The 27,976-nt window shown below is 56.1% G+C and overlaps 1 protein-coding gene across 1 annotated transcript; it reads right to left on the bottom strand.

Moving 5' to 3' along the window:
• Positions 1–1,454: 1,454 nt before the first annotated feature.
• Positions 1,455–26,002, bottom strand: IGFBP5 (insulin like growth factor binding protein 5). Its single transcript, XM_006258888.4, has 4 exons — positions 24,775–26,002; positions 7,571–7,797; positions 7,164–7,283; positions 1,455–6,247 (listed from the first exon to the last, which is right to left on the bottom strand). Exons 1-4 carry the CDS (start codon positions 25,124–25,126, stop codon positions 6,116–6,118), a joined length of 831 nt encoding a protein of 276 aa, XP_006258950.1. The 5' UTR covers positions 25,127–26,002; the 3' UTR covers positions 1,455–6,115.
• Positions 26,003–27,976: the final 1,974 nt, after the last annotated feature.

A 27,976-nucleotide genomic window follows, 5' to 3' on the forward strand; every position in this document is an offset into this window, starting at 1 on the left:
TGCTCTCGGAGAAGCCTGCAACCTGGCTGTAAAGCATGGAAGCATGGGGCACAGCCTCCCCCTGGTGGGCAGGGCCTGTCAGTGCCGCGCTGGTCAGACGTGGGCCGCGGGCCTTGCTCTCTCCTCCCCGGCTGGGTCAGGGTTGCTCTGATGCCTGAAGAAGGGTGTTTGTGCCCCAAAGCTTGCAAAGAACAATTTCCCCAACTATTTAGTTGGTCGAATAAAAGAGAGCACACCTACCCACACGACTTGGGTCAGGGGCACGTCCGCTCTGGCTCTTGCTAATGCCTTGCAACGTGGGAAATGCGGGAATTTGATCCCTTCGTGCCCAGGTGCTTGACGGGCAGCACGTTCTGCTTCTCCAGCGCCGAGGCTCTGGTTGGAGACTGGCAGCGTCTCTCCTTTCCGCAGGCTGGGCTGGTTAATCTCTCCGTGCTTTGCCCAGTCCAGTCTAATTAACTCTAGCGAAGGGGGTCCAGTCTAACTCACTCTCCTTTGGGGTCACTTCCACCATTAAAGGAGACAAGTTACCAGCAGCAGCACACCTGAGCCTTGGCCCAGCGGCCACATGTAGTCTGGGCCTGGTCCATCCACTGCAGCTGCACGTGGGGGGCACAGCACCGACTTGGCCCCCAGTGGGGTTGTGCTGGGTGTCTGGGTGGTGCTTTGGGGGAAAATGACCCTCTGCAAAGGCTAAGGGGTGCTCTGGGATTGTTACTGGGTGGGGAGCACTTTACAAGGCAGGCCTGCATGCAGAGGTTGGCGGAGCTGGGTGGTGGGGACATCGGTGCTCAGACATCTGGTCTCTGGACCTGCTGCTGTGGGAATCAGCAGGAGACACAGGAGTTTAGTACGTGTTGAACCCAAGGCCTCCGACGGAGGGGCTAAATGCGGAAGGGCGTTTGTCCTGTGAAGCGTGTGAGGAGGGAGGATGTGAGCGTGTCTCAAGGATGCCCAGGGAAGCAGGGGATCGTGCTATGGAAGAAGAGCAAGCCGCCAGCCCATGCAAAGGCTGTTGCATTGGGTGCAGTAGGGTCGCGGGTCGTATTTGGGAGCAGAGCCTGGTTTTTCTGAGCTGTCTAGGATGCATCCGTCCTGTTCCCAGCTCCCCAGGCCTCACCTTCAGGAAGGCTTTGCCAGCTCCCGTTGGCTTGGCGCGAACAGCCCAACGGCGCCAGCTCCAAGGGACAATTTACCTGACACCCGTTGAGAAAGATCAGTCCCAGATGTGTTGCCGAAGGACCAGGCCACCCCGCAGCTGCGGTTGTCTGCCCCCAGAAACGTGCTCTGTCTGGCTCCCACCTCAGCGCGTAAGGGCCCGTAAACTCTCCCCTACATTCACTCTTGGGCTGGCTGATTTCTTTCCTTCCTCCTCTCCCCAAATCTCTTCCCGGTCCAGCCAGACCCCTCCCCACCCATCCGGAGGGGACATGCACACACACATGCGCACAAGCTAACTGAATGCATAACTTTATTAAATAAATGCTTTGTCATGAGAAAAGACAAAGATCAAAGAGTAACATAAATTATAAGTTGAATAAATAGTATACAGCGGTCGTCACTTTAATAAAATGTGAGATTTTTTCTTGTTTTTCTTTTTTTTTTAAAGTACAAAACGCTAAAACAGAGCAGTACGCTCCTCTTCCATGGTCTGTTTTTCACAAACTTGTGGTTTTTGTTTTTTTTTTTAATTTTTTTTTCTTTCTCCACCAGTAAGATTATGAATATTTCTCATTTACTGAAAAAAAAAAAAAAAAAAAAAAAGAAATCAGAGCTACTGTATGTATGTAAAGCTATAAAGAGCTACCGTAAAAATGTGTAGTGAGTATTGCTTAAAGATAAAACCAGGCAGGAACCTCCAAATCCGGTGTGTTAACAACTGTGCTATAATGGGCTATAACGGTACGGTGGAAGGACGGTACCCGGGCGGTGGCGGGGCAGGTGGGAGTCAGCGCAGTGCATCACGTGGTGAGCCGAGCTGCTGCTTACCAGGACAGCTGTCTGGAATCGAGGTGAATTGTCGAGGGTTTAAATATACGCACGCCATTAAGGAAAAACACCAAAGAGAGAGGCGGGGCAGGACAGAGAGGGAGGAGAAATAGTGCAAAATGCTCTTGTACTAGTGGTTTTTATAAAAAAAAATAAAAATAAAATCAGAGTGTCCGCTGCAGCACAGACAAGGGATAACCCAGCGGGTGAGGAGCTGTCTGCACCCCCTTGCTTGGAAAGGCTGTTCCCGATGCGTCCGAACCCCAGGGAGCCCTTCCTTCGGGCTGCCGCCCGCCCCGCTGCTCTTTGGCTAGCACAGCGGTTGAAGGAGAAGGCAAGGCAAGCACCGGCTTTCCCCCTGCAAGACCCTGGACGGTGCGTGGGACACCTTCCTCAAGGAGGCAGAGGAGACTGAGGGGACTTGGGATCCCTCCCATAGCAAACTGGAGGGCAGAGGATCATCAGGAAGGACCCTGCAGAGGCTGCTCGAACATGGGGAGTGACGTGGTCAGTGCACCACGGACGCCTCTCGCTCAGCAGAAGTCAGCCCTGCAGCTGTGTGCACAGGTCCAGCGGCCGCACGGTGCTGCCTCTCCTGGGGTCTCCCCCCTGCGTGCGGACAAACCCGCTCTCAGCCCCTTGCAGACCCACGCGCCGGGAGCTCGGCACGACAGGTCATTCGAGCCTTCCCAGGTCTGAAAAGCAGCAGGGTATTTTCAATGGGCCAAAGCTGCCCTGGGCAGCACCGCGCGCACAGATGGGCTTTGCAGCCCGAGCCACAGGGCAGAGGATCTCGTGGGCTGATTTCAGAGGGGGAGAAGACTCCTAAGGGGCTAGAAGGTGGCAGCCGCCTCTTAGAGAGCACTGGTTACCTGGGGACACACCTGCGTGCACCCACGTGTGCACACATCGGTGCAGGGGTGGTTTCTCTTGGCTACTGCCTGTGTTTTCTGGTCTAGGGACCAGCCTCCATTTCCACTTCCTATTGCCCATCGGTCAGAGGGACGCATCCTGCTCTCTGCCCCTTGCAGGAGTCCACCCCATAGAGGCAGGGGTCAGGATCAGGGCTTGACCCAGAGCCTGGGGGTCAAGCCCAGCCTCAAGCAGGCCCCAGAAGCGCATCCCGGAGCGGTCTCGGGACAAAAGCTACAGGGTCCCAGCACAGCTGGGAGTCACACCGCTGCCTTCCCCTGACCACAACCACAGCTCGACCCCATGCCAGACCAGGCAGGATCCTCCCCATGCAGCCAAAGGCTTTCAAGTTTTGAGAAATAAAATACAATTAAAAAAAAGATAGATAGATAGATAGATAGATAGATAGATAGATAAAGAAAAGAACAAGAGAGAGAGGGGAAAGGGAGGCGTCTCGGACGAGGGTGGTACTGGCCATAGGCAGGCGAGAGTGGTCTCGTGGGGACAGTCGGAGGAAGAGAGAAGGGAAGGCCTACCCATGGGACGCCATCATGCCTGGGGCACGGCCCTCTCTCAAGGAGGGGCTTTCTCTTTGCCCCACTACTCAACCCCTTTCCAAGCCATCCACCCTTTCTCCCACCGCTGCCAAGCTGGAGCATCCCCGATCCCCTCCAACGCCCTCCATCACCACCCAAAAACTCCTGCTCTGACCCCGGAGATGCCTGCGGTAATGCATGCAGGGAAAGCGGCACCGAGGGAGACTGGATCTGCACAGCCCCGCACCTTGTAGGGGGGAGAGGCGGACGCTGAGCTAGGCCCTGGCTTTGTATGTGGCGACCAGCCTCTCTGGTGTGCAGCGGTTTAGGCACCTTGCTGGATGCAACCCAGTGGATGTGACAGCCAGGAGTGAGACCCTCAGGAAATCCCCATCCCTGGTGATGGAGATGGGTCGGGGGGGGGTGTTCCTGCCATTTTTCTCCTCTCTGCTATTCACGTGGCTTGGTCCTGATCCCAGTGACACTAAGGACCCTTCACACAAGCGCAGCAGCAGAGAGGGGTCTTTGCAGGTGCAGAAAAAGTGCCCCCCGAGCATCCCCCCCAATTCAGGGAACCTCCAAGGCCGCTGTGCAATACGCCCAGCCGGCGAGGAGATGGACCGGAGCACGGTGCACGAGGCTTTTTTGCAGAGGACGAGGTAGAGCAGCCCGGAGGCCGCTCTCGAGGTCTGCTGGAGGCCTGGCAGGACCCTCCGTAGCACCGGGGAACAAGGAGCATGGTTCAAAGCCTCCTCAATCCTTCTGCCCCAAGGCCGCAGAACGAGGCCTTTCGAGGCCACCCGGCAGCCCTGTTTCACACCCGGGACTCGCCAAGAAGCCCGCTCCTCTGCTCCCCTCCACCCAACCTCCCGCGCCAATGCAATCCAGAGTGAAACCAGAAGAGAAGCTGCCTCCTAGGTCCAGGGCGGGAGGGAGACAGAGCTGGACCCGTGTCCCTTTAGCACAAAGCTATCATCCCTCACGGAGGCTCGCCGGTTCCCTTTGACCTGCGCTCGCAGCGGGCATCCTTCTTCTGCCGGGTGTCAGCGCGTCGTCCGGCCGTGCTCCCGGCCCGTCGCACGGCAATCCTCGTCTGGGAGGGAACAGTCGCTGTCTCGTGTACACGTGCGTGTCTGCACACTCAGACAACTAGCAACAGGGAGAGGTTTCTTAATCGCTAGTAGGTCTCCAAAGCAAGGATTGAGCCCATTGCTCCTTTCCCTGGAGGGCTGTTTTATTTCCTGCAGGATCTCCGTGGAAGCAAACCTAGCCAAGACCCTTGTCGTGGTGAAATAAGAGAAGAAACAGTCTCAAGAGTCAAGAAGAAAAGTAAGAGTCCCAAGGATGTCGCGGTCTGTCTAAGCCTGGAGAAGCAGCTTGAGTCCATTGGATTTACATGCCCTGAGGCCCCCCGGTTTGCTCGGGTCGAGCTTGGGGGGCTCTGACTGTACGGAGCGAATGGAAACCGTCTGTAGGAGCCTTGAAAGGGGTGTCTGAACACTGGACTAGGGGAAAAAATAGATACGGGCTTGCACGTATCTGTGTGTGCATGGGTGTATAGCATTCGCCAGCCTTGAAACAGCATCTTGGCCTGGGGCAAACACCTATTTGGATGGGCAATTAAAAATGTCATTAGTTTCTCTCCATCACCGTCTTCATCTTCATCATCATCGTGACATAAATGGTGCCGGGGTGGCTGAGGAACGCCCCAATCCCGCAACCCCTTCAGTAATGCACGGGCTTGAACTGTCGCGGTCGATTTGCAAGGGACGTTTGTCTGCGACAAGCCCGGGAGATGGGTCGAGGGAACGGCTCTGCACTTGAAGTTGAAAGCACCGGTGTTCGGGCCAGGGGCCGGTTTTGCAAGGAGGCGACAGACCACGGACGTCCCCACGCTGATGGAGAACAGCTCAACAGAGTCACATGTGCCAGGAAATACGATCTCCTGCTTAAGGGACGCCACCCCTTTCCCCCGAGGGATCGGGAAGGCGGGGTTGTTTTTCCGAAAGTCTACCGATGCATTTGGTTGGCGTCCGCGCCGCTGACCTGCTCCCTCGCATAAGGCAAACCATTAAAAAAAGGTATATAAAAGGCTATCTATGACCCCCCAACAATCTGCATATATCTATGGCTATAGATATATTGATAGAGAGGAGGAGAAAAATCAAAGCCACTCAAGTCCTAGCAGAGGAGATGGGAAGGGGAAGAAGGGACTCGAGTGGAAGGAGCGGGAGTGTTGCTCGTGGCGGGGCTCCTCCGTCTTCTCTAGAGACCACGGGGGAAGCGGCTAGCTAATCCGGGACAAAAAATTAAAAAATGAAGGAATAGTAAAAAATCAAAGCAACCCACAAGAGCAAAACACCAACTCAAGTGCTTTCGAGCAATTCCTACAGGCTCGTGCTGGCTCCGCTCCTCGGCGGGGAGCGGGGAGCCGTGGCCGGGGGAGTCGCGGGGAGCAGGGATGAGGCGTGGAGGAAGCCACTGGCTTGTCTTTCTGCTCCTCCTTTCCTGTCCTCTGTCAGTCTCTGTCGCCGCCGTCGCCGAGGTCGAGGACGGACTGTCGATTCCAAGGTTCTCAGGTTCTTCAGCTTGTTTCTTTTTATTTAAAAATGAGATGAAAGGAGTCCGAGTCCGGGGCGCGGGGAGGCACGGGGGTCGGGGAGGTCTCGGCGGGGGGTTCACTCGGTGTTGCTGCTGTCGAAGTGGTGGCACTGCAGGTCTCCGGACACGTACCCGCTCCCTGGCAGCTTCAGGCCGTACTTGTCCACGCACCAGCACAGCCCGCGCTTCCGGCCTCGGGACGGCTTGCACTGGGGAGAGACGCGGGGAGACGTCAGAGACAGGCACGGCGAGCGCGCACGGGGGGAACCTGCAAGCAGTCCTTCAGGCAAGGCTGACTTGGGAGACCTGAGCTCAATTTTTGCCTGGTGGCATTGGGTAAAGTCTGGGATGATGGAGTTGGGGCTGGTCCTGCTTGCAGCAGGGGTTGGACTAGACGTGACCTCCTGAGCTCCCTCCCAACCCTCCTTTTCTATGACACTAAGTCACTTGGGGTGTCTCTACCACAAGGATTTCCCTCGATTAGTCCGGGGTGCAGATGGTAGCCGTGTTGGTCTAAGGACACAGGCAGACCAGGTTGCTTGGCTAAATGCGATATCTTTGATTAGACCGACTCAAATCATTGGGAAACTTCTTTGCAAGCTTTCGGACAAAGGGGATTGATACCCGAAAGCTTGCGGAGAAGAATTTTTCCAACAATTTGAGCGGGTCTAATCAAACATATCAGATATACCCAAAGAACCTTGTCTGCCTCCATTCGCCATGCATTTCTGCAGTTGAATGAAGTTAGAGCAGACGGCAATGAGGGATAGGCTAGCGGGGACTTGCTCGAGGGCGACCTGGACTGCAGCTGGGGTCGGGGGGCGAGCTAAGGGGCTGCTCATGGAGATGGACAAAGGGTTGCAGAGTGGGACCGTGCGAGCAAAACTCCTAGTTTCCCAGCTAGAAAATGGAGGAAAACAATCCTTCCTTTCTCTGGCATTTTGTCCATCTCAGGCACCACGGCATTCGACAACCGGCGCAGTATCGCCATGATTATCCACCGACTGCTGCCTGAAGATCCCGGCTTTAGCAGATTTGTGCCCCCTGAGATAGAGGGGGTTACCCTCCCCTCCCCCGAATCGGACCCCGAAACGGGGCTGCACTGGCTTCTGGTGAAGACGCTACCTGTTTCCTCTTGTAGAAACCCTTCCTGTCGCAGTTGGGAAGGTGCACGGCTCTGGGGATCATCCGCTGGCTAGTTTTGAGCTCTTGCAGCGATGCCTCCATCTGTCTGCGGCAAGGACCCTGCCGAGAGGTGACAACCAGGGTGAGCCCCGCCGTCCCGACCCAACCGGCCTGAAGACACCCCGTCCCATCCGGGGTCACCCGGGAGGGATGAACCCCCCAGGCTGAGGCTGGGACACAGCTCTGTGCTTTCCAGCTTGCTCTTCCCACCAAGCAGACCAGGCGCCGGAGCAGCCCAAGCCTTCTCTACGGGTGCAGGGAAAATGGGAGAGAGAAAAGGAAAGGACGCAAGAAGGGGAAGGAGGCGTGCTGTGGAAAGGGCCCACGCAAGACTTAAGGCCACTCACCAGCTCAAACTCTGGCCTCAGCTCGGGGGCAGCGACCCGGGGGTGCGCCGTGTTCTCCGCCGCGCCGACAAACTTGCTCGAAGTCAACTTCTTCCTGCGGTCCTTCTTCAGGGCCTCGGCCTTCAGCTCGGAGAGGCGCGGGTGCTTGGGCCGGTATCCCTTGGGCGCGTAGGTCTCCTCCGTCATCTCCGAGGTGGTCGGCTCCTCATGCTCTCGGGACTCCTTGTCTGGAGGGAGAAAGGGAGGGTGCAGCGTGAGCACGCGGGGCCTCGTCTACCCACTGCTCGCCAGCTTTATGCACCCCACTTTGCTTCGTAAGCCCACATAAGACTCTGTGTCCCTTCCTAGAAAGGTCAGCCCCTTTTTTCGTCGCCTGGAGCATCCACACAGGGCTCCAACGAGAACGAACCTCTCTGGACACTGGACTGCATGCTGCAGATATAGGCCACCCCAGTCATTACGGTGAAATAATATGCATGGTCTCTGCACCCACGGGATCTGTGGTGCACAAGGATATTTTATCTGCCGCATAGCAGAGGAGTTACCCGTAGGTCCTACCCACCATAAGGCATTTGTGGTTGACCCTACTGCCAACGGGCAATGGCCATTCAGGTTGGGGAGTTGGCCATGCAAGCCTCCATCCCACTAGGCTGAGCGCCTACCAAGTCTTGGGACGGACCGTTGCCCTTCCATGAGTTTGGCAGAGATGGCCAACTCCTACCATGGCTCAACTACCGGAGGATGGCTGTCTTTTTAAGACCTCCTGGGTAGCACGGTTGATGCAGAACAGGGTTAAGTCCCCGCTCGGAGGTGGCTGCACGTCCGCGATGGCTGCGAGCTCCCCGCGCAGGATATCTACGCTCTCCGCAGGGCCGTGGCATCCGGCGCCGTCTAAATTCCTACCTTCCAGCACCAATATTAATGGCGCCGAGTGCTAACGAACTCCCCTGGCCGCAAAACGCTCCTGCTGGGAACAGAGCTGCCGCTTTACCTATTGTAGTTGCCCCTAAATATATCGGGAGACCTTTTGGATGCCGTGATCCCTTGGCCGGTATGGCTTTAACAGATGAGATGTCGTCAAGCCTCCTGAGCGGTTATATATAGGAGCGAGTTGGTGACAGCCTATACTTAGCTGACTTGTGACCTTTCATGCAGCCACCGGAGTAAAAGAGAGTTATTTTGGGGTCTAAATTTGAATAAAGTCCTAGCCTCTGGAGGCCGTAGGACCCCCTGCGATACATTCCCAAAAGGCCAGCGATGATGCTTCGGCAGCACCTCCGCCGGTGACAGAGAAACCGCCCGAGCGCGGGACCGGAGGAAAACAGGGCCCAGAACAATTCATGCAGAAATACAAGGCGTTGGGCCCATCAGGCTGCGCCTCTTATTATCAAAAGGACTGACTGAAGTTGGGTGACCGCCCCCAACCTGAGCTAAGGGTGCGAGAAAGACTGTTTCCAGTGCAAGAATGATTTCCTGGTCCTTCTCAAGCCCCCCAAACCCCATCAAGGGAAATACCGGGGGTATTTTCACCGCCGCACCGAAGCAGGCGCTTCTGGCGGGGAGCAGAGTGGACGGACCGGCGACCCTGCCGGAGAGCGGCGGACGGGAGGTGAAGAAGTAGTTTGGGTCCAGTGTTAGTGGTTGTGGGGGGAGCTGATGGTGGGGGATTATTTTCTACCGAGGGGTTTTTGCAAGCCCGGGGCTATCTGCACCGGGATGACGCGACGGCGGAGCAATCCATGAGCCGACCAGGAGGTGGCACCACGCGCCTTTGGTTTGGCCGAACCCTTGTCCACACGCGGCCAGCCGTGCCCCGGTTTCGGGAAGCTTGGGGACCTCGGGAGCATCGTCCCCGTCCCAGTTTGCACCCCGCGCTGAACCCGTGCAACCCGAGGAGACCCCGAAATCCTTCACGCACGGCACGGAGACCCACTGAGCATCAGCGCCAGCACCCCGAGAGCAGCCCGTTTGCAACCCGCCTGCGTCCTGCCAGGCCCAGCGAGTCTCAGCGATCTCTACGGCGGGGTGCTGCCATCCGGGTTTCCAGCGCTGCCACGAGAGGCGGACGCCGCGTCTTTTCTTATTCGCACAACCGTCCTTAGCATCGCGCCTGCAAGCTCCCATTCACAAAACCTAAACGCGGGGTGCAAATGTGCCCCTTTAATAAAGACCCTGGCCAGCTGTAATAAATTAGGGGCTCTTTGCTGCTCCGACTCGAAGTCCAGGCAGGAAAAGAGGAGCGTACGGCCAAATAACCGTCCTCTTGAGGAAACCAACCCATCTCCCCGTGGGTCGGCCCCACAGACCGCTGTCTCCGGAGGCAGAGAGGAGACGAGGAGGTGCAGCCCCATCGATGCACTTGGTCCAGCATCCTGCCCGTGACCAAGACCCGACCCTTTCGATGGAGGACGATGTACCCGGTGCTCTACTACCCAAAGAGAGCATTTCTGCCGAAAACCAGCACCCGGAGGAGAGAGGAGCCCTTGGCCCGTTTAACCCGGGTAACGTCCGTGCCGAGGTCGCTCCCATTCCCGTGGAAGGACGCGAGGCTCTGCGCCCTTTGAGGCCTGCTTTAATTTGGGGGGAAAGGAGAGAAACAAGTTAGCTACGGCTACATATCCCTTGTCCTTTCTGAAGGCGGCGCCGGCGGCACGCGGCTGACCCTAGCTTTAGAAAGTACAGTGAGTCGAAGCAATTTTGTAGACCTGGAATTTGTCCCCGCGCCAAACCCGGAGAGCGGGGACACGGCTGGGCCAAGCCCCGCATCCTCCCGGTGACAAGACGGCAGAGCCGAAGCCCTGTGAAGGCACCGGGGGTCGGGGTTTGCGTGCGGAGGAAGGTGCTGGAAGTGCCTGGCATCTGCCCAGCTCCCCGCACTCCTCCCTGCTCGTCTTTATTTGCCACAAAAGTGTCTGGCTGCTTTTCCCCCCGTGCCCCGGGGCTGGGTGTGCAAGCCGGCAGCCCTCGGGGATGGGGAAGGGGTCGAAGTGTCTTTGGGGAGGGCGGATCTGCTTTGCAAGACACCCAGCCCTCTCCTGGCACCGGCAGCAAGAGGGTCCTGGACTTCCCAGGGCAAGGAGCTGACTCCTTGCCCCAACTTTTGTTTTTAGGGGGGAAAATAATCCTGGCTGGGATGACGGAGTTGGGGCCGGTCCTGCTTGGAGCAGGGGTTGCACTAGATGTGACCTCCCAAGCTCCCTTCAACCCTCGTTTTCTCTGAGTCTATGAAAAGCAAGCTGCAATGAGACCCTCATGGGCACATGGGGAAATGAGACCTTGGCCATCAGGAGATTTGCGGCTAAACTTTCTCAGCATTTTCCCCGTGGAGATAACAGATGAGATCCAGGGCATGGCGACGCTGCTCAGCGCAGGGACGGGCCCATTTGCTCCCGGAGCCCGTCCAGCGCAGAGACCCCAGGCACCGGGTGGATCTGCTGCTTGGCAAGACACCGGACCAGCCCTGCTCCGGGCGCCCGGCCAGGGACAGCAGGATCCGAGCGCTCGTTCCAGGCTCCAGCCTTGACGGCTGCAAGGAAAACCTCCCCTACGTGACTCGGTGTTCCCCACGCGGGGCTGCAGCTGGGATCCTGGCAGGAGAGTCGCTCCACGGCCCCCGATGCAAGACATAGATGCAACCCCATTGCTAGTGCTCAGCACATGCCCAGCGCGGCGGCGTGTCCACGGTTCACCGAGCTCGGCGCGCCGTTTCCTAAGTGCCCGCCTGGGAATCATTGTCTCTTCCCCGGGTTGGTGGCGCCGGTTTGGCGAGGGCAAAGGGAGACGGGGATGGGCTCCCAGGCGGATGAGCCTAAGACCTCTGAGCGCCTAAACGTCATGCAATTTCTGCGCTTGATGCCGCAGGTTTTAGGTCGCTGGCCTTTATGGCGGGCGGGCCACAAATGAGTAAGCCAACCCTCTTCTTTTTTTCCTCGTTTAAGTTATGCTGCAAGCTCCCTGACTGTTCAGGTGCAAAGGAAGCCCGTCGCACACGCGTGTGCGTGGGGGGCTGTCGCCCACCGTGGCTGCAGGGCAGATGGTGAGCCCTGTCCGACTCGCTCGGAGGCTCCTACAGGTTGGGCTGGATCAACCCAAGGAGCAAATCTCAGTGACCGATTGCTAAGTCCAAGCTACTGCCCTGCAGGTGAGCACAGAAACGCACAGCCCATCCGCTTGCAGAGTTGTACCTGCCTTTTGCCTCTCGGTCGCATGCAAGCAAATGGCTCGAGCGAGCTCGGGAGCCTGCGCGGGGATCGGCCTGGACAGAGGCAGCTCGCACAACTAAGATAACAGGCCCGGACAAGGACGGGCTCGTTACGGAAACCCTGCCAGGCCGGAGGGGCCCCACATGCAGAAGCGATGGGAATGAATGACCCCGTTCGTCATGGAGCTGGAAGGGGGAAGAAGCCAGGTGGACGTGGGGCGGGAGGCAGGAGACCGAGCGGGGATGCAGGAGGACGAGGCCTCACGCGGCGAGCGCTCGGTCCCTGCTCAGGACCGACGCCCCAATGATGTCACCCGGTGATCTCAACCCCTCCGCGTCCGCAAGAGGACGGGGCGCCGCGGCTCAGCGCCATTTGGCACGGACGAGAGCTGGAGCAGCCAGGGACGGAGCGAGAAGCGGCTGTCCGAGATCTTCCCCTTCTCGGCGACGGCCCAAGCGCAGCTCCGGTCCTCGGGTCTGAGCCTCACCCTAGCCGAGCCACCTTTGGCGAGGTGAGGAGGGGTAAGGATGCACCGTGCATCCAAGCCGTCAGCAGGGTTTGCAGCAGAGCTGAACTCGGAGGAGATGCACACACCGACAAGGCGAGGAAGATAACACGGCAGAGGCTGGGCACACTGGGAGCCCGTAGGGACGCCTGCAATGTGCATGCACCGCGTGAAACGGCGCAGGCGCTCGGTACGGGGGAGACAGCTGAGAAACAGCAACGGTGCAAGAAACCTAGGGCCGACGTCCGGGTGCAGCGCGCGGCAGCTGCACAGGCCCAAGCAATTCAAGGCTGGATGCCCTCGCATCACGGAGCAAGAAGAGGTCGGTCCCTTTCCAACCCACGCTGCTAGGGCTGCGCCTGGGGCATTTTGGCCACCGCCGCCTGATTAAGAGGAGGAGTGGGATCAAGTGGGGGGCGCTTACAGCAGACCCCAGGGCAGGAAGGGCCGAGCTACAAGCCGAGGGCTTTGTCAGGTTCGGCGCAGACATCGAGTGTAGGGTCACAGCCGATGAATATCTGCACAGCGCGCATGCCTTGCTCGAGTCATATCCCACATGCGGGATGATCACCCACGTCTTCTCCCTCTCCAAACCCCACAGATCAGCCCAGGCTGGCGCACGCTGACTCCACGAGAGGATCCGGCACCCACATCCTGGGACCCCGGCGGGGAGGAAACAACCCGCGGAGGCTTTTCTCTGCAAAACCCAACACAAAGGGGCCACGTTTCCTCTGAAGCTTCGTCCAAAATAGCTCCTCTGGAAGTGTGCCCTCAGCAGATCCGCAGGGGAGAGGATCCCGCCGCGTGAGCTGCCGGGCACGACTGCAAGGGGCAAAGCACGGGAAGGCGCTCTCTCGCCAGTACAAGCAGGTGCACGCGGGACGGGTTTGAGATGCAGATCGTTCCCCCGATGACCTTGGGGCGCCCGTGCCCAGCTGCGGAGGGAAGGAGCTTACTTTAGCATCCAGGGGAATGAGTTCATTTGGACTCAGGGGGTTGCACGTGCAGGTCCTGTCTCTTATCTGTGCACAGACGACCGGAGCATGAGGTTAGCACTGCTTTTTTGCAATTTGGAGGAGGTCCGCAGGTCCCCTCTATATAGTTTAGCTGCGTGCAGCGCTCTCCTGCTGGGGGAGAGTCTAGTAACTCTCTGGTTTGACCACATACACGTATTGTGACGGTGGCTAATAACGTCGTAGGCGCCGCTCTTTCCTATGCACGGTGTTGCGGGACTGGACACCCAACGCTCCTAGCAGAGCCGACGGACTGCCCTGAGGCCGACAGAACAAATTGCATCTTGAGGGCTTCCTCCAAAGCGTCTGCTCCCTGCCTATACTAAATACTAAATGCAGCATCTTTCCAGTGATTTCCACCCATACTTTTGTTGCCTTGGTCGGAGGCTGGAGATGTTAGCAGCATGAAGCTGGTAGGCCTGTCCCCCGCTTCTACAAAGACGCCCTACAAAAAGAAGGAGAAATGGACATTTTCCTCGGGAAGTCACGACTAGCACAGAGCGAGGTGGGGGGCAAAAAGAAGGGAAAGAGGCAAACAGCAAAGACCTGATTCACGGCTCTTCTACAGTCAAAGGTGATGGAAACTTTGGAGAGGAGCGTCGCGGGAACCTGAAGCGCTGCTTTCTCCTCCTGGCCGCCGACAAGCAAAACACGAACATTTTTTTCAACCAGCATACCCTTCTCCTCCTCTCCTGGAGCTATCGATGGGAAATGCCCTCCCTGAACAGCAGCAAGAGCTCCCTGAAAGGGGTGCAGCCGCGTTGTTCCCCGGAGCGACGGCGGACTGGAACGAGACCCGGACATCTCACACCGCCGGGGTCAGAGCGCCTTCCTCCGTGCCCGGTGCCAGGTGACTCAGCCGCGGGGAGGAGATGCCAGCTTAGGACGGTCGGTAACTTGGCTCTTCCCGGCCCCGTAGAGCCGTTCCCAAAGCTCACTTGGAGCGTGATGCAGTCTTGCTCCAGATGGCGAGACGCGCGCACGTGGGTTCGGCTGGATTGCAGCGCCGTTAGGACATAAATCAGACTCTGAATAAATAAAACCCATTCACAACACGGACTAAGCAGAGCACACCCAGGCGCTGAGGGAAGGGAGAGATTGTTACCAAAAACTAAATACAAATAAAAGCACATAATGATAGGCTGGGGTAATCTTTCTAAGCCATAATGAAGCAATTCTGGACTCTTCTGGGCTATCGCACGGGACTTTAGCAGGATTTTCTCCAATGGAGATGTGCAAAGGAAGGACACAACTTTGTTTGGAGAGATGCTATTTTCCCAGCGGCTGTTGTTGGGGCGAAAGCAATCCCAGTAGAGAGGCTAACCTTTTGGTTCAAGAGGTGGCCGCAAAAGTTTAGAATAAATGCTAAAGTTCAGAATTGATTAGCGAGTTTGGAAGAATAAAGTTTCGGGACGGGTCACTTTGCCTCCAAGACACTGGTTCGGATCCAAGTCCAGGAGCAAACGTCACCTAAGGAGTTACCAGCACCTCTTCCTGCAGCACGGCCCCGGGGAGCTGGCCTTGTGCTCGCCCGCGTCCACCTCCACCTCCACCGCCCCGGTTCAACACCACCTCTCCTAGCACCTCCGCGGCTCCCCTCCATCGCCTCACCCAAGCCAGGTTTCTCGGGGTGTCTCCTGGGGTTGCAGAGGTCACGAGCGTACAAGGCACTCACGTGGATGCCAACCCACCTGGTTGGATGGAGACCCTCCGGCAGGTAAATGGAAAGGAGAAAATCTGCTCTGTCAACTTGCCCTTTAACGACATTATATTTGCAATAAGGGAAGTTGGGGTTGGATATTAGGAAAAACTTTCTCACTAGGAGGGTGGGGAAGCACTAGGAGAGGTGGTGCAGTCTCTATCCTTGGAGGTATTTAAGACCCAGCTAGACAAAGCCTTGTCTGGGATGATGTAGTTGGGGCTGGTCCTGCTTGGAGCAGGGGTTGCACTAGATGTGACCTCCCGAGGTCCCTTCAACCCTCGTTGTCTGTGATTCTGTGATTCAATAGGTAAGGTCAGGACAGATGCTGGGAAGGCATCTGCCCCCCTTGCACGCCGATCCGCTCACCGTCACCCCCGCACACACTTACTTGCCTGCAGCTACCGGGGTGCAGGCAGAGGCACGTGATGCCCCGGCCTCCATTGCCTTCCCCTGCTCTCCCCGCCCCGAAGCAGCTCCTCGCTGGGGCCGTGCTGGGAAAGCAGAGGCCGAGCAAAATCCTGGACATTTGCAGATATTTAAAAAAACCGCCTGGATGGAGCTGGAAGCACCCAAAAAGTAGATGTGTGCGGGTAACCCTACAAAGACCTGCATCAAAAATCGTTTTAACCTGACACCTGTATGTATTAAACCATTAGAAATGCAGGGACCGACCCGTCTTTTCCCTAAAATTTCCTTCTTACCCTTTCGCGTTTCCTCCAGCTTAGAAAATGAAAACCGGCCAACCTGTTTCCCATTTGCTTCCAGTCATTTTCTACTCAACCCCCGCCCCGGCCGGGAGCTCATACTGTGACCACGATGGTTTGAGTTACTGGAGCAGCAGCAGGACAACTGTTGGTTTAAAAAATAGATTCAATTTGAATTAACCCCCCCCCAAACAACAGATGGAAAGGTTTCTACTGGGTTTCTACTAATAATGCTACAGTTGTGGCCCAATCCGACTTGGATGTGACCACCCTGACTATCCACCGCTGAGATAGCACGACCAACAGAGCTAAAAGCAGTGAGCAAACCAAACCCAGGAGACAAGGTGCACCCTCCTCTGCTGTTGCAAGCACTTGCAATGGAGACTACTCCAGCCCTCGAGGTACTTCTATCCTCGAGGAAGTCAATGGGTGTGATGGTCTGTGCGCCGCATCTCGCAGGAGCAGGATCGACCAGATCTGCAGAGGACGCGCACCTGCCGCCCGTCAGCCCCGTCTGGGTTTCTGCCCCATGTTTGAAGTGAAAGAAGGAATTTGACGGCGCTGGTCGCAGGTGAGATGGGGGCATGGGAAGAAAGGGCAAGGCACCGAGTGGTTATTCAGAGCGTGGAGACCCTGAAAAGTATGAGCAATCTGGGCTAAAGGGGATGGGAAAAGCTGTCTGCAATTCCACCTGCTAAACAGCTCTCGCGAGACCCCCCTGCCCCGAGCAAACAAGAGAGATTCAAGTTTGGCAGCAATGGAAAATAGCTCGTGAAGAGGAAAGCACGCTGGCGCCCGTCTTCACGGCTTGGGGTCCCGTCGCTTGCTCCTCGCCGATCTCCCTGGATCCAGAGGACTCGCACGCTGCCTCCCCGCAAGGTGTCGGGGTCACAAGGAAATCAAGTTTGAGACGCCTCTCGACCTCCTAAGGGGAGCAGACCCGCGAGGGCCGTGCTAAGCAGCATTGCTGGACCCTGTCCCGGGAGCCCCTGGCTCGTGGAGCTCACACCGGCTTCAGTAAGGGTGGGCACGTCGGGACCATCGGGAAGGGACGTGACTCCCCAGTTGCATTTATCGACTCACTTCCAACCATGGGTGGGCTACGTTTGCCACCGAGGCCCACAACATCCTGGTTAAAGATGATATGCATGCTCATTTGCAAATGCAAAATCCTACAGAGACACAAGGGTTTTGCATGAACAAAGCAGAGCCATCGATCGGGTGACGCTAGGCCTATGCGTGCAGGTGAGGCTCCGAGCTCCCCGTATACGCCAGGCCGAGTCAGGAGCCCACGCTGATAGAAACGTAAAAGGACAAGGAAGCCCAAAGTCTGAACTCGATCAGGAAGGACCTCTTGAACCTCCTGGAGAAAGATGCCATTTCAGTCTCCAGCAAATTCACTTCAACGGCATTGCAAGCCGCACGGACATCTGGCAGCCAGGACACCGAGTCCCCCAGGACCTGTGAGTCCTCTCTGCCTCATTTCCCTCACCCCGGCCATCTCCAAATCTTGCTGCCCAGCAGCTCCCAGAGATATTTATTCTTCTCTCTTCTCAGCGTCTCATCCAGGCGTTCATCATTTCCTGTCCTGACGGTCACATCCTCCTTTTCCCTGGTGCCCCTAACACCCATCAGCTTATCTGAAAGGCATCTGATGAGCTCAATCTCTGGGCTCAGCCTGCTTCTCCCATCGCCTCCCATCCTTCAAACCCTGCCCGGCTTCCCTGAGAGCCAGCTCACGCTTCCTGTCCTCCTTTCCGGGGCAGCGAGCAGCTCTGCCCTTCCTTATTTACCCGGGCTCGTCTCTGGTAGCATCACGCTCCATCTTCTGCTCCGCCACGGAGGCCAGAAGGTGGAACATCTGGCTGCCTCTCCCACAGCTGGCTGTCTGGCGGGGTCGGTCCCACGCCTCCTGCTCCCTGAATATGCCTCGTGAAGACACCCACTACCACGACACCACCGAGCAGGCACAAGTACCTGCAAGGCACTGGCGTTTCAATGCATAGAAAAATTGCAAATGATTTCAAAGCCAACAAGCGGCGTGCACTGCTGGACTGGGCCCCTGCAAAATCCCACTGGCCTCAGCTGTCCCCTCTCCCGTCTGTGGTTACTAACAGCCACTCACAGTGCCTTCTTTTGGAGCATTTTGGGGCTGACATCTCCTCTCGCCATGTTTGGGAAGGGCACACAGCGTCCGGCCTAGGCTGCTGGGTGTTCCCATCATTCAAACATGAACTAGCAACGCTAACACGCTCTCTGCATGTATACCTTCATGCACATATGTGAATATGCACCTCTGGATAGGTATGTGCATGCATATATTTGCATATGAGTGTACACTAGCTACACATATATACCTATATATACATATACGATATGCAGTTGTCTATCCTGATAGGCATGTGCATGCATATATTTGCATACGTGTGTAGATTAACTACACACACACACTCATACATATATATGCATATATGTATATGCACATGCCTATCCTGATAGCATGGACCTCTGGCGTACTCTAGCTATACCTATATACATACATATATACATATATGTATATGCACATGCCTATCCTAATAGGCATGTGCATGCATATATTTGCATATGTGTGTAGATTAGCTACACGTATATACCTATATGTATTTGCACATGCAGGATATCAGCACGGAGACATGCATGTGTCTCTACACACAGTGGAGAGTGCTTATGGCATCGTGCTATTGTTGCAGAGGTGACACTGGATTTATGCCCAAGGCTGTTTGCGGTCAACCTCGCTGCTAATGGGCCCCTTGCCGTTCAGGCATGAAGGTCAAAGGTGGCCAGATGTGATGCTAGTTACATCGTGCTCTTGCACGCCATTGGCTACAGAAACTGGCCGGCCTGAACCCTGCCAGCCTGATCCCCGCAGGTGTACGGTATCCACATCGCCGTGCTATACATAGCATCGTTATCAGTAATAATAATATACGGGCACACACATGCATGGGTGAATAACAGAGCTCTGCCCTTTTTCCATCTGTTCAGCCTGGTGTTGACCGTGAGGGGGCTGCCAGGTGCTTTGTGAATCACACAAATCATGGAGAAGCGGGGCTGGAAGGGACCGCCAGAGGTCATATCTAGTTCAACCCCCTGCCTGAGGCAGGATCAGTCCTATCCAAACCATCCCATACAAATCCTTGTCTATCAGAAAGGAGCCTGGCTTCAGAGGAGGCGAGCCCCCTCCATGCCCACGGAGCTGATTCATCACCCTCTCGTCTATCAGGATGGCTACATCCCACAAACACTCGCACCGATGAATGATTTCACTCTGCCGGCTGCCGCGCCTGTGCAACTACTCGTATGCTCGGTAACCGTGGTCTTAATCTGGAGCAGTGCCACCTAGTTCACTGGAAGGCATCCACATTGGCCAGGGTGCTGGTGAGATCAAACTGAGTTCAGACCATTTACACGCCGGCACGCACGTTTGCAGCATTTACACGCGTGGCCCGGGTCAGTGAACTGACACGTGCGCACGTGGGCCTGCTCATATAACGTGCGCGCGCACACACACACACACACACATGCCTTTTCTCTGCTGCTGAACTCTGCTGGTATTAGGCAGGAATTTCTCTTGGATCCAGGACTTCATAAATTTGCTTCTGCTTTCCAAAAGCCAGGCCCCTCCCTTCCTGTTTGAGCAGCCCCCGCCCTTCCCCCCCATGCCACAAAAACCAACTTTCCTGCTTGCACCTGATGGATTTCACCATTTTTAAATTTTTTTTTTCACTTTAGATCAAAAAGAAAAATGGAGTTTTTCCTGTTTCTGCTCCCGGAGCGGCGAGCCTGTTGCTACTAGCTTTCGCTCTGACATGGAAAGGGTTTGAAGTGGTCTCAGCTTCACACAAAGGACTCGGCGCTCAGCGCAGATCCCCATCCCACCCCCCTCGTTCCTTAACCCCCGGACGGCGCACGTTTGCATCTGCCGTGTGTGCACAGCTCGCTGCTCTCATGCCCCTTGCCCTAACCCTCACCCTCCGGTCTAACCCCAGCTCACCCCGGATAGCCGCACACCTGCCCCGCTCCTCTCCCGGTCACTCATTTCCAGCTGCCATGTGTCTGTTAAGCCCGACCCTGCGCTAAACAGGCCGCGGCGAGTACGGGGAAGAGGGAGAGAGGCAAAATCTGTCAAGGGGAAGATAAAGGACTCAACCAGCTACGAGCTGCAGGAAATTTCGGCTCTGGCTGGTTTCAGCTGACGCAGCAAAATCCATTTTCTTAGAGCAAGCTGCAACCCTCCCCCTTCCCGGCTCCGGTTATCGTTGGCTCGCAGTCGCGCAGGGAAACTTGCCAACCGTTTCTTTCTTTCTTTTTTTTTTTTCCATTCTTGAAAGAAAGAAGGAATGAGAGGAAGAAAAAAAAAATGGGTTCACGTTTGTTTTTCCATGAACTTTTTCAAGTCAGGAGACTCGAACCTGGCTCTGGATCTGCACGCTCTCTCTCCCAATTCAGGCGGAGAAGGCCGACGTGGGGGAACGTGACACGAAAAGAGCAAAAAGCAGGCACGTTTGAAAAAAAACAAAAAGAGGATGCTGCGTCGAGCTTTACAGGCGTGCGAGTTGCACACGTGCTCAGCTACCACGGGCTTGGGCTGCGGCTCTCTCGCTCCGTCCGATGCCACGACACTCGTTGCAGGGACAGCTCAGCGCCGGAGAGACGAATGATAAATAATGCTCGGGGCATGGGCAAGCCTCTAGCTGCTTTTTTTTGCAAGGCTCTTGGAAGTCTTTATTCTATCATTATCCCCACTTTACAGATAAGCCAACTGAGGCCAAGGGTAAGCAACGGTCGTGGCCCCAGGTCAAAGAGCTGGTGTGCAGCCCAGCCTGCTTCGAATCCCACCCCGCCGCGCTCTCCATCACTCGCTGTCTCTCCGCTGTAACGGCGAGACAAATATTTCTGCAAAGTGGATCTCGGCAGAGCCGCAGCAAGAGCGAGAATAAATAAATAGGCAGCTCGCTCCATCCCTCTCCTCTGTCACTTCATTTATACAGCGCCGACGCTTTCTCCGCAGTTCCCAGCGCAGGGCCAATTTTGGTCATCGATAGACCGTAGCCCCAGCCAGCTTCCCTGACAGGCTGTCCCTGGTTTTCTGGCCAAAAAGTTCAAGTGCAACTTCGTTTTCCTTCCCCGCCCGTTGCCTAGGAACGCGCCTATGAAAATACACTTCTTTGCTGCTACACTCGACCACTTGAATGCCAAGAGCGGGGGTTTTCGTCCCTCCCTCCCCTGCTCGGTCCTGGTTATTTTGTACGCTCTCCCAGACCCAGACCTAACCCGGCCGGTTCCTCCCCACGTCCCGTCCCAAAACGCAGGTTGCAACGGTCTCGCTTGCAAAATGATCCCCTTAAACCACCAGGTCTCCTCTGAAAGGCCGAGTTCAGCCCCTGCAAGATGAGGTAGGAAGACACGACCCCTCTCCTCCCACCCCGACCCCTTTCCCCGTCTGCAGGCTGGGCGCAACGCGGGAAACGAGCAGCGGGATGACAAGCGGCTCCTCTCAATGCACCTGCTGCGGGGCTGGGTTTTTGGGAAGGTGGAGGAAGGCAGAGCAATCACCGCCTTGCTGCTCGCAGGGAAACGCAGCGCCGGACGGCGGCGGGTGCCCTCTGTCTGCAAGTGGCACTGTTGTTACGCCAACGTGCCGGACCGGAGCGTGGGATATTTCGCATACTTTCAGCGTGACTGGACGGTTGCACAGTTACCGGCGTCCAAGACAGGAAATCAGCCCATATCTTAGCGTCATCGCTTCCCAGACCCAGTCCACATTTCCGAACGAGCCAGGAAGGCTTCTTTGCCTTCAAACCAGTCCAAAACCAACTGGACGTTTCCCCCCCACCTTTTTTTTTCCTTCCCAGGCAAATCCAGCGGGGTCTTTCTGTCCCGAGGCATAAATGAATCCGGCTGGTGCTTTGCAAAGACGACGCACAACGCAGCAGAAAGGGAGGGGGGCATCATTGAAGCGGCAAGATTTATGGGGTGTTAGAAAGGAGAAGCTGTGACCCTGCAGATCTCCGCCGCACGGATGCTGGGAGCAGCTTGGCACCGAGCAAATGACTGCTTGGGGTTTTTTTGCTTTTGCAAGCCGGAGTTTTCTTGCCAGCTCGTCCCCCTTCTCCTGGCGGAAAGGGGCCGGAGAATCACCCCGGCGCGTCCTATGGGATTTGCAATGTCTCGGGCAGCTGTCACCTGCGAACCTGGGCTTTGCTTTCTTCCCCTTGCACCTGTGCCCTTCCCCTTGCACCTGTTCCCCTCGCACCCCGGCCCAAAGGCCGCAACCTCCAGGGCAGAGCGACTCCCGTCTTGTGGCCTGGGGTGTGTAGGGGGCATTTAGGGCAGGGGCTGGATGGCAGGGGGGCAGATGGGGCACTAGCTGCCAGTGGCAGGGATTAGGGGAGGGGGAAGAGGAGGTGGGAAGGAACCAGGGCAGAGGAGCGTAGAGCTGGGGAAGGGGATGGGGTTAGAGTCTGGGGGCTGGGGCACACGACTGCTGGGGGACCTGGGCTGATTGAGTCTGCAGAAGGGAAGACCGAGGGGGATTGAATAGCAGCCTTCACCTCCCTGCAGGGGGGCTGCAAAGAGGATGGGGCTGGGCTGGTCTCAGTGGGGGCAGATGACAGGACAAGGAGCAATGGGCTCAAGCTGCAGCAAGGAAAACTGAGGTTGGATATTAGGAAAAACTTTCTCACAAGGAGGGTAGTAAAACACTGGAACAGGTTACATAGGTGCTGGAGTCTCCATCCTTGGAGGTGTTTAAAACCCGGCTCGACAAAGCCTTGTCTGGGATGATGTAGTTGGAGCTGGTCCTGCTTGGAGCAGGGGTTGGACTGGATGTGACCCCCTGAGGCCCTTCCACCCTCCTTTTCTGTGATTCCCTTATACCAGCCAAGGGGGTATCTTAATAAATGACCCTTTACAGTAAAGGTGCCCGTCTGGACTAGACTTCCTAAAGCGGTGTGGCAGTCCCCAGCGTTGGGAGTCTTCAAGAGGAGACTGGACAGACGCCTTGCAGGGATCATTTGATCTCAGTATTCCTGCCCAGAGCAGGTGGGCTGGACTCGCTATTTTGCGGTCCCTTCCAGCCCTTGATGCCTATGAGTGCTCCAACACAACCAGTTGTCCATGAACAGTGATTTCTGTGATGTCTATGACTGCTTCCACACGACTGTCTGGCCACCAAAAATGATTTCTGTGATGTCTACAGCTACTCCAACACAACTCTTCGACTATGAAGAGCGATTTCAATGCTATGATGGCTCCAAAGTATTGCAAGGTCCCTTTTCTCTGAGGTCCTTTCCAGCCCTTGATGTCTACGACTGCTCCAGCCACAAGCAGTGATATCAATGCTCTCTATGACTGCTCCAACACAACTTGGCCAAAGACTGGACAGGTGCCTTGCAGGGATCATTTGATCCCAGCAATATTCCTGCCCAGAGCAGGGGGGTTGGGGACTTGCTCTTGATGTCTATGACTGCTCCAACACAAGTAATTCAAGGTCCCTTCCAGCCCGCGATTTCTATGACTGCTGCAACACAACCATCTGGCCCAGACTGGACACCTTGCGGGGCTCATTTGATCTCAGCAATAGTCTTGCCCAGAGCAGCGGGGTTGGACTCGACGATCTTTCAAGGTCCCTTCCAGCCCTCGATGTCTGCGACTGCTCCAACACACCTATTTGGCCACGAAGAGTGCTACCGACGCTGTCTACAACTACTGCAACCCCAGGATTTGGCCCCAGGCTGGACAAACCCCTTGCAGGGATCCAGTGATCTCAGCACTGTTCCTGCCCAGCGCAGGGGGGTTGGACTCGATGGTCTTTCAAGGTCCCTTCCAGCCCTTGATGTCTAGGGTTTCTACGACTATCCCAACACAAGGATTTGGCCACGAAGAGTGCTACCAATGTTGTCTTCAGGGCCAAATTGTGTTGCAGCCGTCCTAGAGTGCTATCAGTGCTGTCTAGGACTCCTGCAAGATGATGATTTGGCCACGAAGAGTGCTATCAGTGCTGTCTAGGACTCCCGCAACCCCCGGATTTGGCCCCAGGCTGGACAGACCCCTCGTGAGGATCCAGTAATCTCGGCACTGTTCCTGCCCAGAGCAGCGGGGTTGGACTTGATGATCTTTCAAGGTCCCTTCCAGCCCTTTTGATGTCTAGGATGTCTAGGACTCCCACGACACAACAGTTTGACAAGGCAGAGTGTATCAGCGCTGTCTTTGTGGCCAAGTCGTGTCGCAGCCGTCCTAGCGTGCTATCAGCGCTGTCTAGGACTCCCGCGACACACCGGTGTGGCCACACAGTGTATCAGTGCTGTCTTCATGGCCGAGTCGTTGTGTCCGAGCCGTCCTAGAGCGCTATCAGCGCTGTCTAGGACTCCGGCAACCCCAGGATTTTCCTGCAGCGCCGTCTAGGACTCCAGTGACACACCGGTGTGACCATGCAGTGTATCAGCGCTGTCTTTGTGACCAAGTCGTTGTGTCCGAGCCGCCCTAGCGCGCTATCAGCGCTGTCTAGGACTCCCGCGACACACCGGTGTGACCACGCAGTGTATCAGTGCTGTCTTTGTGACCAAGTCGTTGTGTCCGAGCCGCCCTAGCGCGCTATCAGCGCTGTCTAGGACTCCCGTGACACACCGGTGTGACCATGCAGTGTATCAGTGCTGTCTTTGTGACCAAGTCATTGTGTCCGAGCCATCCTAGCGTGCTATCAGCGCTGTCTAGGACTCCCGCGACACACCGGTGTGACCATGCAGTGTATCAGTGCTGTCTTTGTGACCAAGTCATTGTGTCCGAGCCATCCTAGCGTGCTATCAGCGCTGTCTAGGACTCCCGCGACACACCGGTGTGACCATGCAGTGTATCAGTGCTGTCTTTGTGACCAAGTCGTTGTGTCCGAGCCATCCTAGCACGCTATCAGCGCTGTCTAGGACTCCGCAACCCCGGGATTTGGCCGCAGCGCTGCCTAGGCGTCCCGCGACACGGCGCGGTGGCCAGGAGCGCTGTCCACACGCACCCCCGTGCCTCGCCTCGCCTCTTGGTACTCACCGGGCTTGGCCCTGTCCTTGTCCTTGTCCTTGTCCTTGTCGGCGGGGCCCTTGTCGGCCAGGCAGAGCCCGCGGCCGTGCAGCAGGGCGTGCAGCGGCTTGTCCTCGCCGGGGCGCGGCAGGCAGCGCAGCCCCTGGGCGCAGCGCTCCGTGTAGACGCCGCAGGGCTGGCCGGCCGGCAGCGCGCACGTCAGGCAGCAGCCGCAGCCCGGCTCCTTGACCAGCTCGCAGCCGGCCGGGCGGGGCGGGCACAGCGACAGCGCCTTCTCGTCGCACGGCTCGCAGTGCACCAGCGAGCCCAGGCTGCGCGTCGTGCCCAGGCACACGCACAGCACCAGCACCCGCCGCAGCATCCCGGCTAGCTGCTTGCAACGGGGATGCAGAAGGGAGAGTCGGGAAAAGGCTAAATCTTTGCAGAAGGGAGAGTCAGGAAAAGGCTAAATCCCTTGCAGAAGGGAGAGTCAGGAACAGGCTAAATCTTTGCAAAAGGGAGAGTCGGAAAAAGGCAAATCCCGTGCAGAAGGGAGAGTTGGAAAAAGGCTAAATCTTTGCAGAAGGGAGAGTCGGAAAAAGACTAAATCTTTGCAAAAGGGAGAGTCAGGAAAAAGCTAAATCCTTGCAGAAGGGAGAGTCAGGAAAAGGCTAAATCCTTGCAAAAGGGAGAGTTGCAAAAAAAAAAAAAGAAAAAAAAAGGGAAGCCTGTGCAGAAGGGGTAGCCCAAAACGAGGGCAGATCCCTAGCAGAAGGGATAGTCAAAAAAAAGGCAAATTCCTTGCAAAAGGGATAGCCACAAAATAATAATAAAAAAAGAAGCCAAATCCCTTGCAAAAAAAAGACAAAAAGGCAAATCCCTCAGCAAGTCTCCTGGGAAGGGGGCGTGCAGAGCAAAGCCTGCTCCCCCCGCGGGGCAGGTAGGTCCGGAGAGGTGGGCTGCGGGGCTGGGCCGGGGCCGAGTTTACCTCTCCCCTCCTCTGTCTCTGTGCCTCTCTGTCTCTCTCTTCCAGATTTAAAGTTGCTGGCAGGGAGGAGGTGGGGTGCAAAGTCTGCAGGAGGAGAGTCAAAAAAAAAAAAAAAAAAAGGTGGGAGGAGAGGGGATGGAAAAAAAAAAAGGAAAGAATAAAAAAAAAAAGGAGAGAGAGAAAGGAGAGAGAGAGAGAGAGAGAAAAATCCACTTTGTAGATCTCCCAACACTTTTCCCCTGGAGAAGTTTCTAAAGAGACTGAATACAGCAGAACAGGCTGGCTTTTAAATAGCCTGCCCCTGGCCGCCTGCCAGCCCCTCGCTGCAATTTGAGATCCCAATGACACCTCAGTCTGAAAGGGTGCCAGTAACCAGGGCAATATCAGTGCACGCACAAGGCCTGGGGGTGGGGTGAGCGGCTTCTGACTTCCAGGCTTCAGACCCCCCCGTGGGGCAGAAAGCAGCCTAGTGGGATGAGCAGGGAGGAAAAGGGGCCTGTTCCCCCAACTGATGTGCTCTCCCCGGCCAAGGCAGATAAGCAGGAGTGCACTTCAGCCCAGGGTTTAAGAAAGGGGTTTGGTCTCGTGGGCGCAGAAGTTGTGCATTTGTGCAGTCGTGCGATGGAGGCAGCACGTGCTAGTGCAATGGCTCGTGCCTTGGCTGGGGCCTCGAGGGGATGCTTTGGGGTTTGCTGAGCTGCCTCAGTGCTCGCACCTGAGGCTTCATACAACGGACCCATTGGCGTGACCTCGGGGAGGGCTCGGCAGGGAAAAGCTCACGGCTGCGTCTGCAGGATGCCAGAAAACGGGGTGGGGGGGCTTGCGCCAGGTGGAGCTCAAGTCATCTCAGGCCTGCTTTGCCTTTTTAACCCCCTCGCCCTAACCCCAACCCTGACCCTAATCCTCATTATCCCAGAGGCCTCCGTCCTGGGAGCACGCAGGACAAGCACCCCCCTGCAGCCTGGACTCCTCCAGCCCCGGTGCACGACAACGACAGCGACATGCAGCCGTTTAAATAGATTAAACAGCAAATCTTCCGGCGTGCACGGTCCGGTCCCGGACAGCTCGCAGCAACCCCGAAAGCAGAGGCGCGCTGGGAGCTGGCTCTGCTCTCGCTACCTGCATTGCGAGCTAGGGCTGGGGTGTTGCCTTCCAACCAAGGAGAAACGGAGGGATCGGCCCTTTCTGCAGGAGGTTGAAGTGAAATAAAGTCCCCTCGCCCCATACTCACACATTTTGTATGTCTGAGGGGTTTTTTTTTCTCCCTGAGCTCCTTCAGAAAGCCGGCTGCATTGCATGGATTTTGCCACTAGAATGCACCCTTATCTATGGTAAAACACTGGGGCCCGGAGACTTAAAAAGTCTTAACTCTTTTTCTGCCAACTTTTCCTTGAAATGCTCCTTAGAGGCCTCTGGGCTTCCTGGGCGCAACCTCCCTCCTGCCTGTACCCAGGTGTGGACGGTCTGACCGTATTCTTCGTCCCTCTGCACCATGAAGTTCTCAAATGCTGAGAGCAATCAGGACTCGTGGCAGAGGTGATCTCTTTTATGTGAGCAATTAGCTTTTTGCAAAAAAAAATGGCTTTAATTGTGAGCGTTCAGGCACAACCACCCTTCATCAGGCATCGGAGAAAAGATCGTAAAAGTTCTCCTGGGTAGAAGTGTTGAGGGCTTTCCTAGCATTGCTGGTTGTAGCCGTGTTGGCCTAAGGACATAGGCAGACACGGTTCCTTGGGTAAATGTGGTATCTTCTATTAGACCAAAAATAGTTGGAAAAAAATTGTTCTTTGCAAGCTTTTGGGTGCATGTTTCCTTTTAAATGACCTGTGTCTTCCTTTAGGCTACAGTGACGTCCCCAAGTGATAGGCAGCTTAGAAAGACCACTGATTTTTCATGCATGTGCGTAAGTATACATCTATGCAGATGCATACAGGGATTTTAAAATGGTTTCTGCACTGATACTTCTACTTTTATGGTGTATTAGCTACATCCCGCCTTTGATTTTTGTAAGAATCTTCTCTGGATTTTAATGGGGGGGGGATTGCACGGAAGAGTAATACTGGTATGCATAGCCACTGTGCTTTTCCCCTGAGGATATTAAAGCAATGATCTCAAAGGGAAGAATGGTGAGGGTGGGAGGGCATTTTCCCTCATTAAAACAGGGAAACTGAGGCATGCAGGTAGCAAAGAGGTGCAGTCTCCCTCTCCAGCCCCTGCACAATGCATCGTTAGAGCCGGAGTGGG

This window comes from Alligator mississippiensis, chromosome 4 (genome assembly GCF_030867095.1).
Source record: "Alligator mississippiensis isolate rAllMis1 chromosome 4, rAllMis1, whole genome shotgun sequence".
Classification (NCBI taxonomy): domain Eukaryota; kingdom Metazoa; phylum Chordata; order Crocodylia; family Alligatoridae; genus Alligator; species Alligator mississippiensis.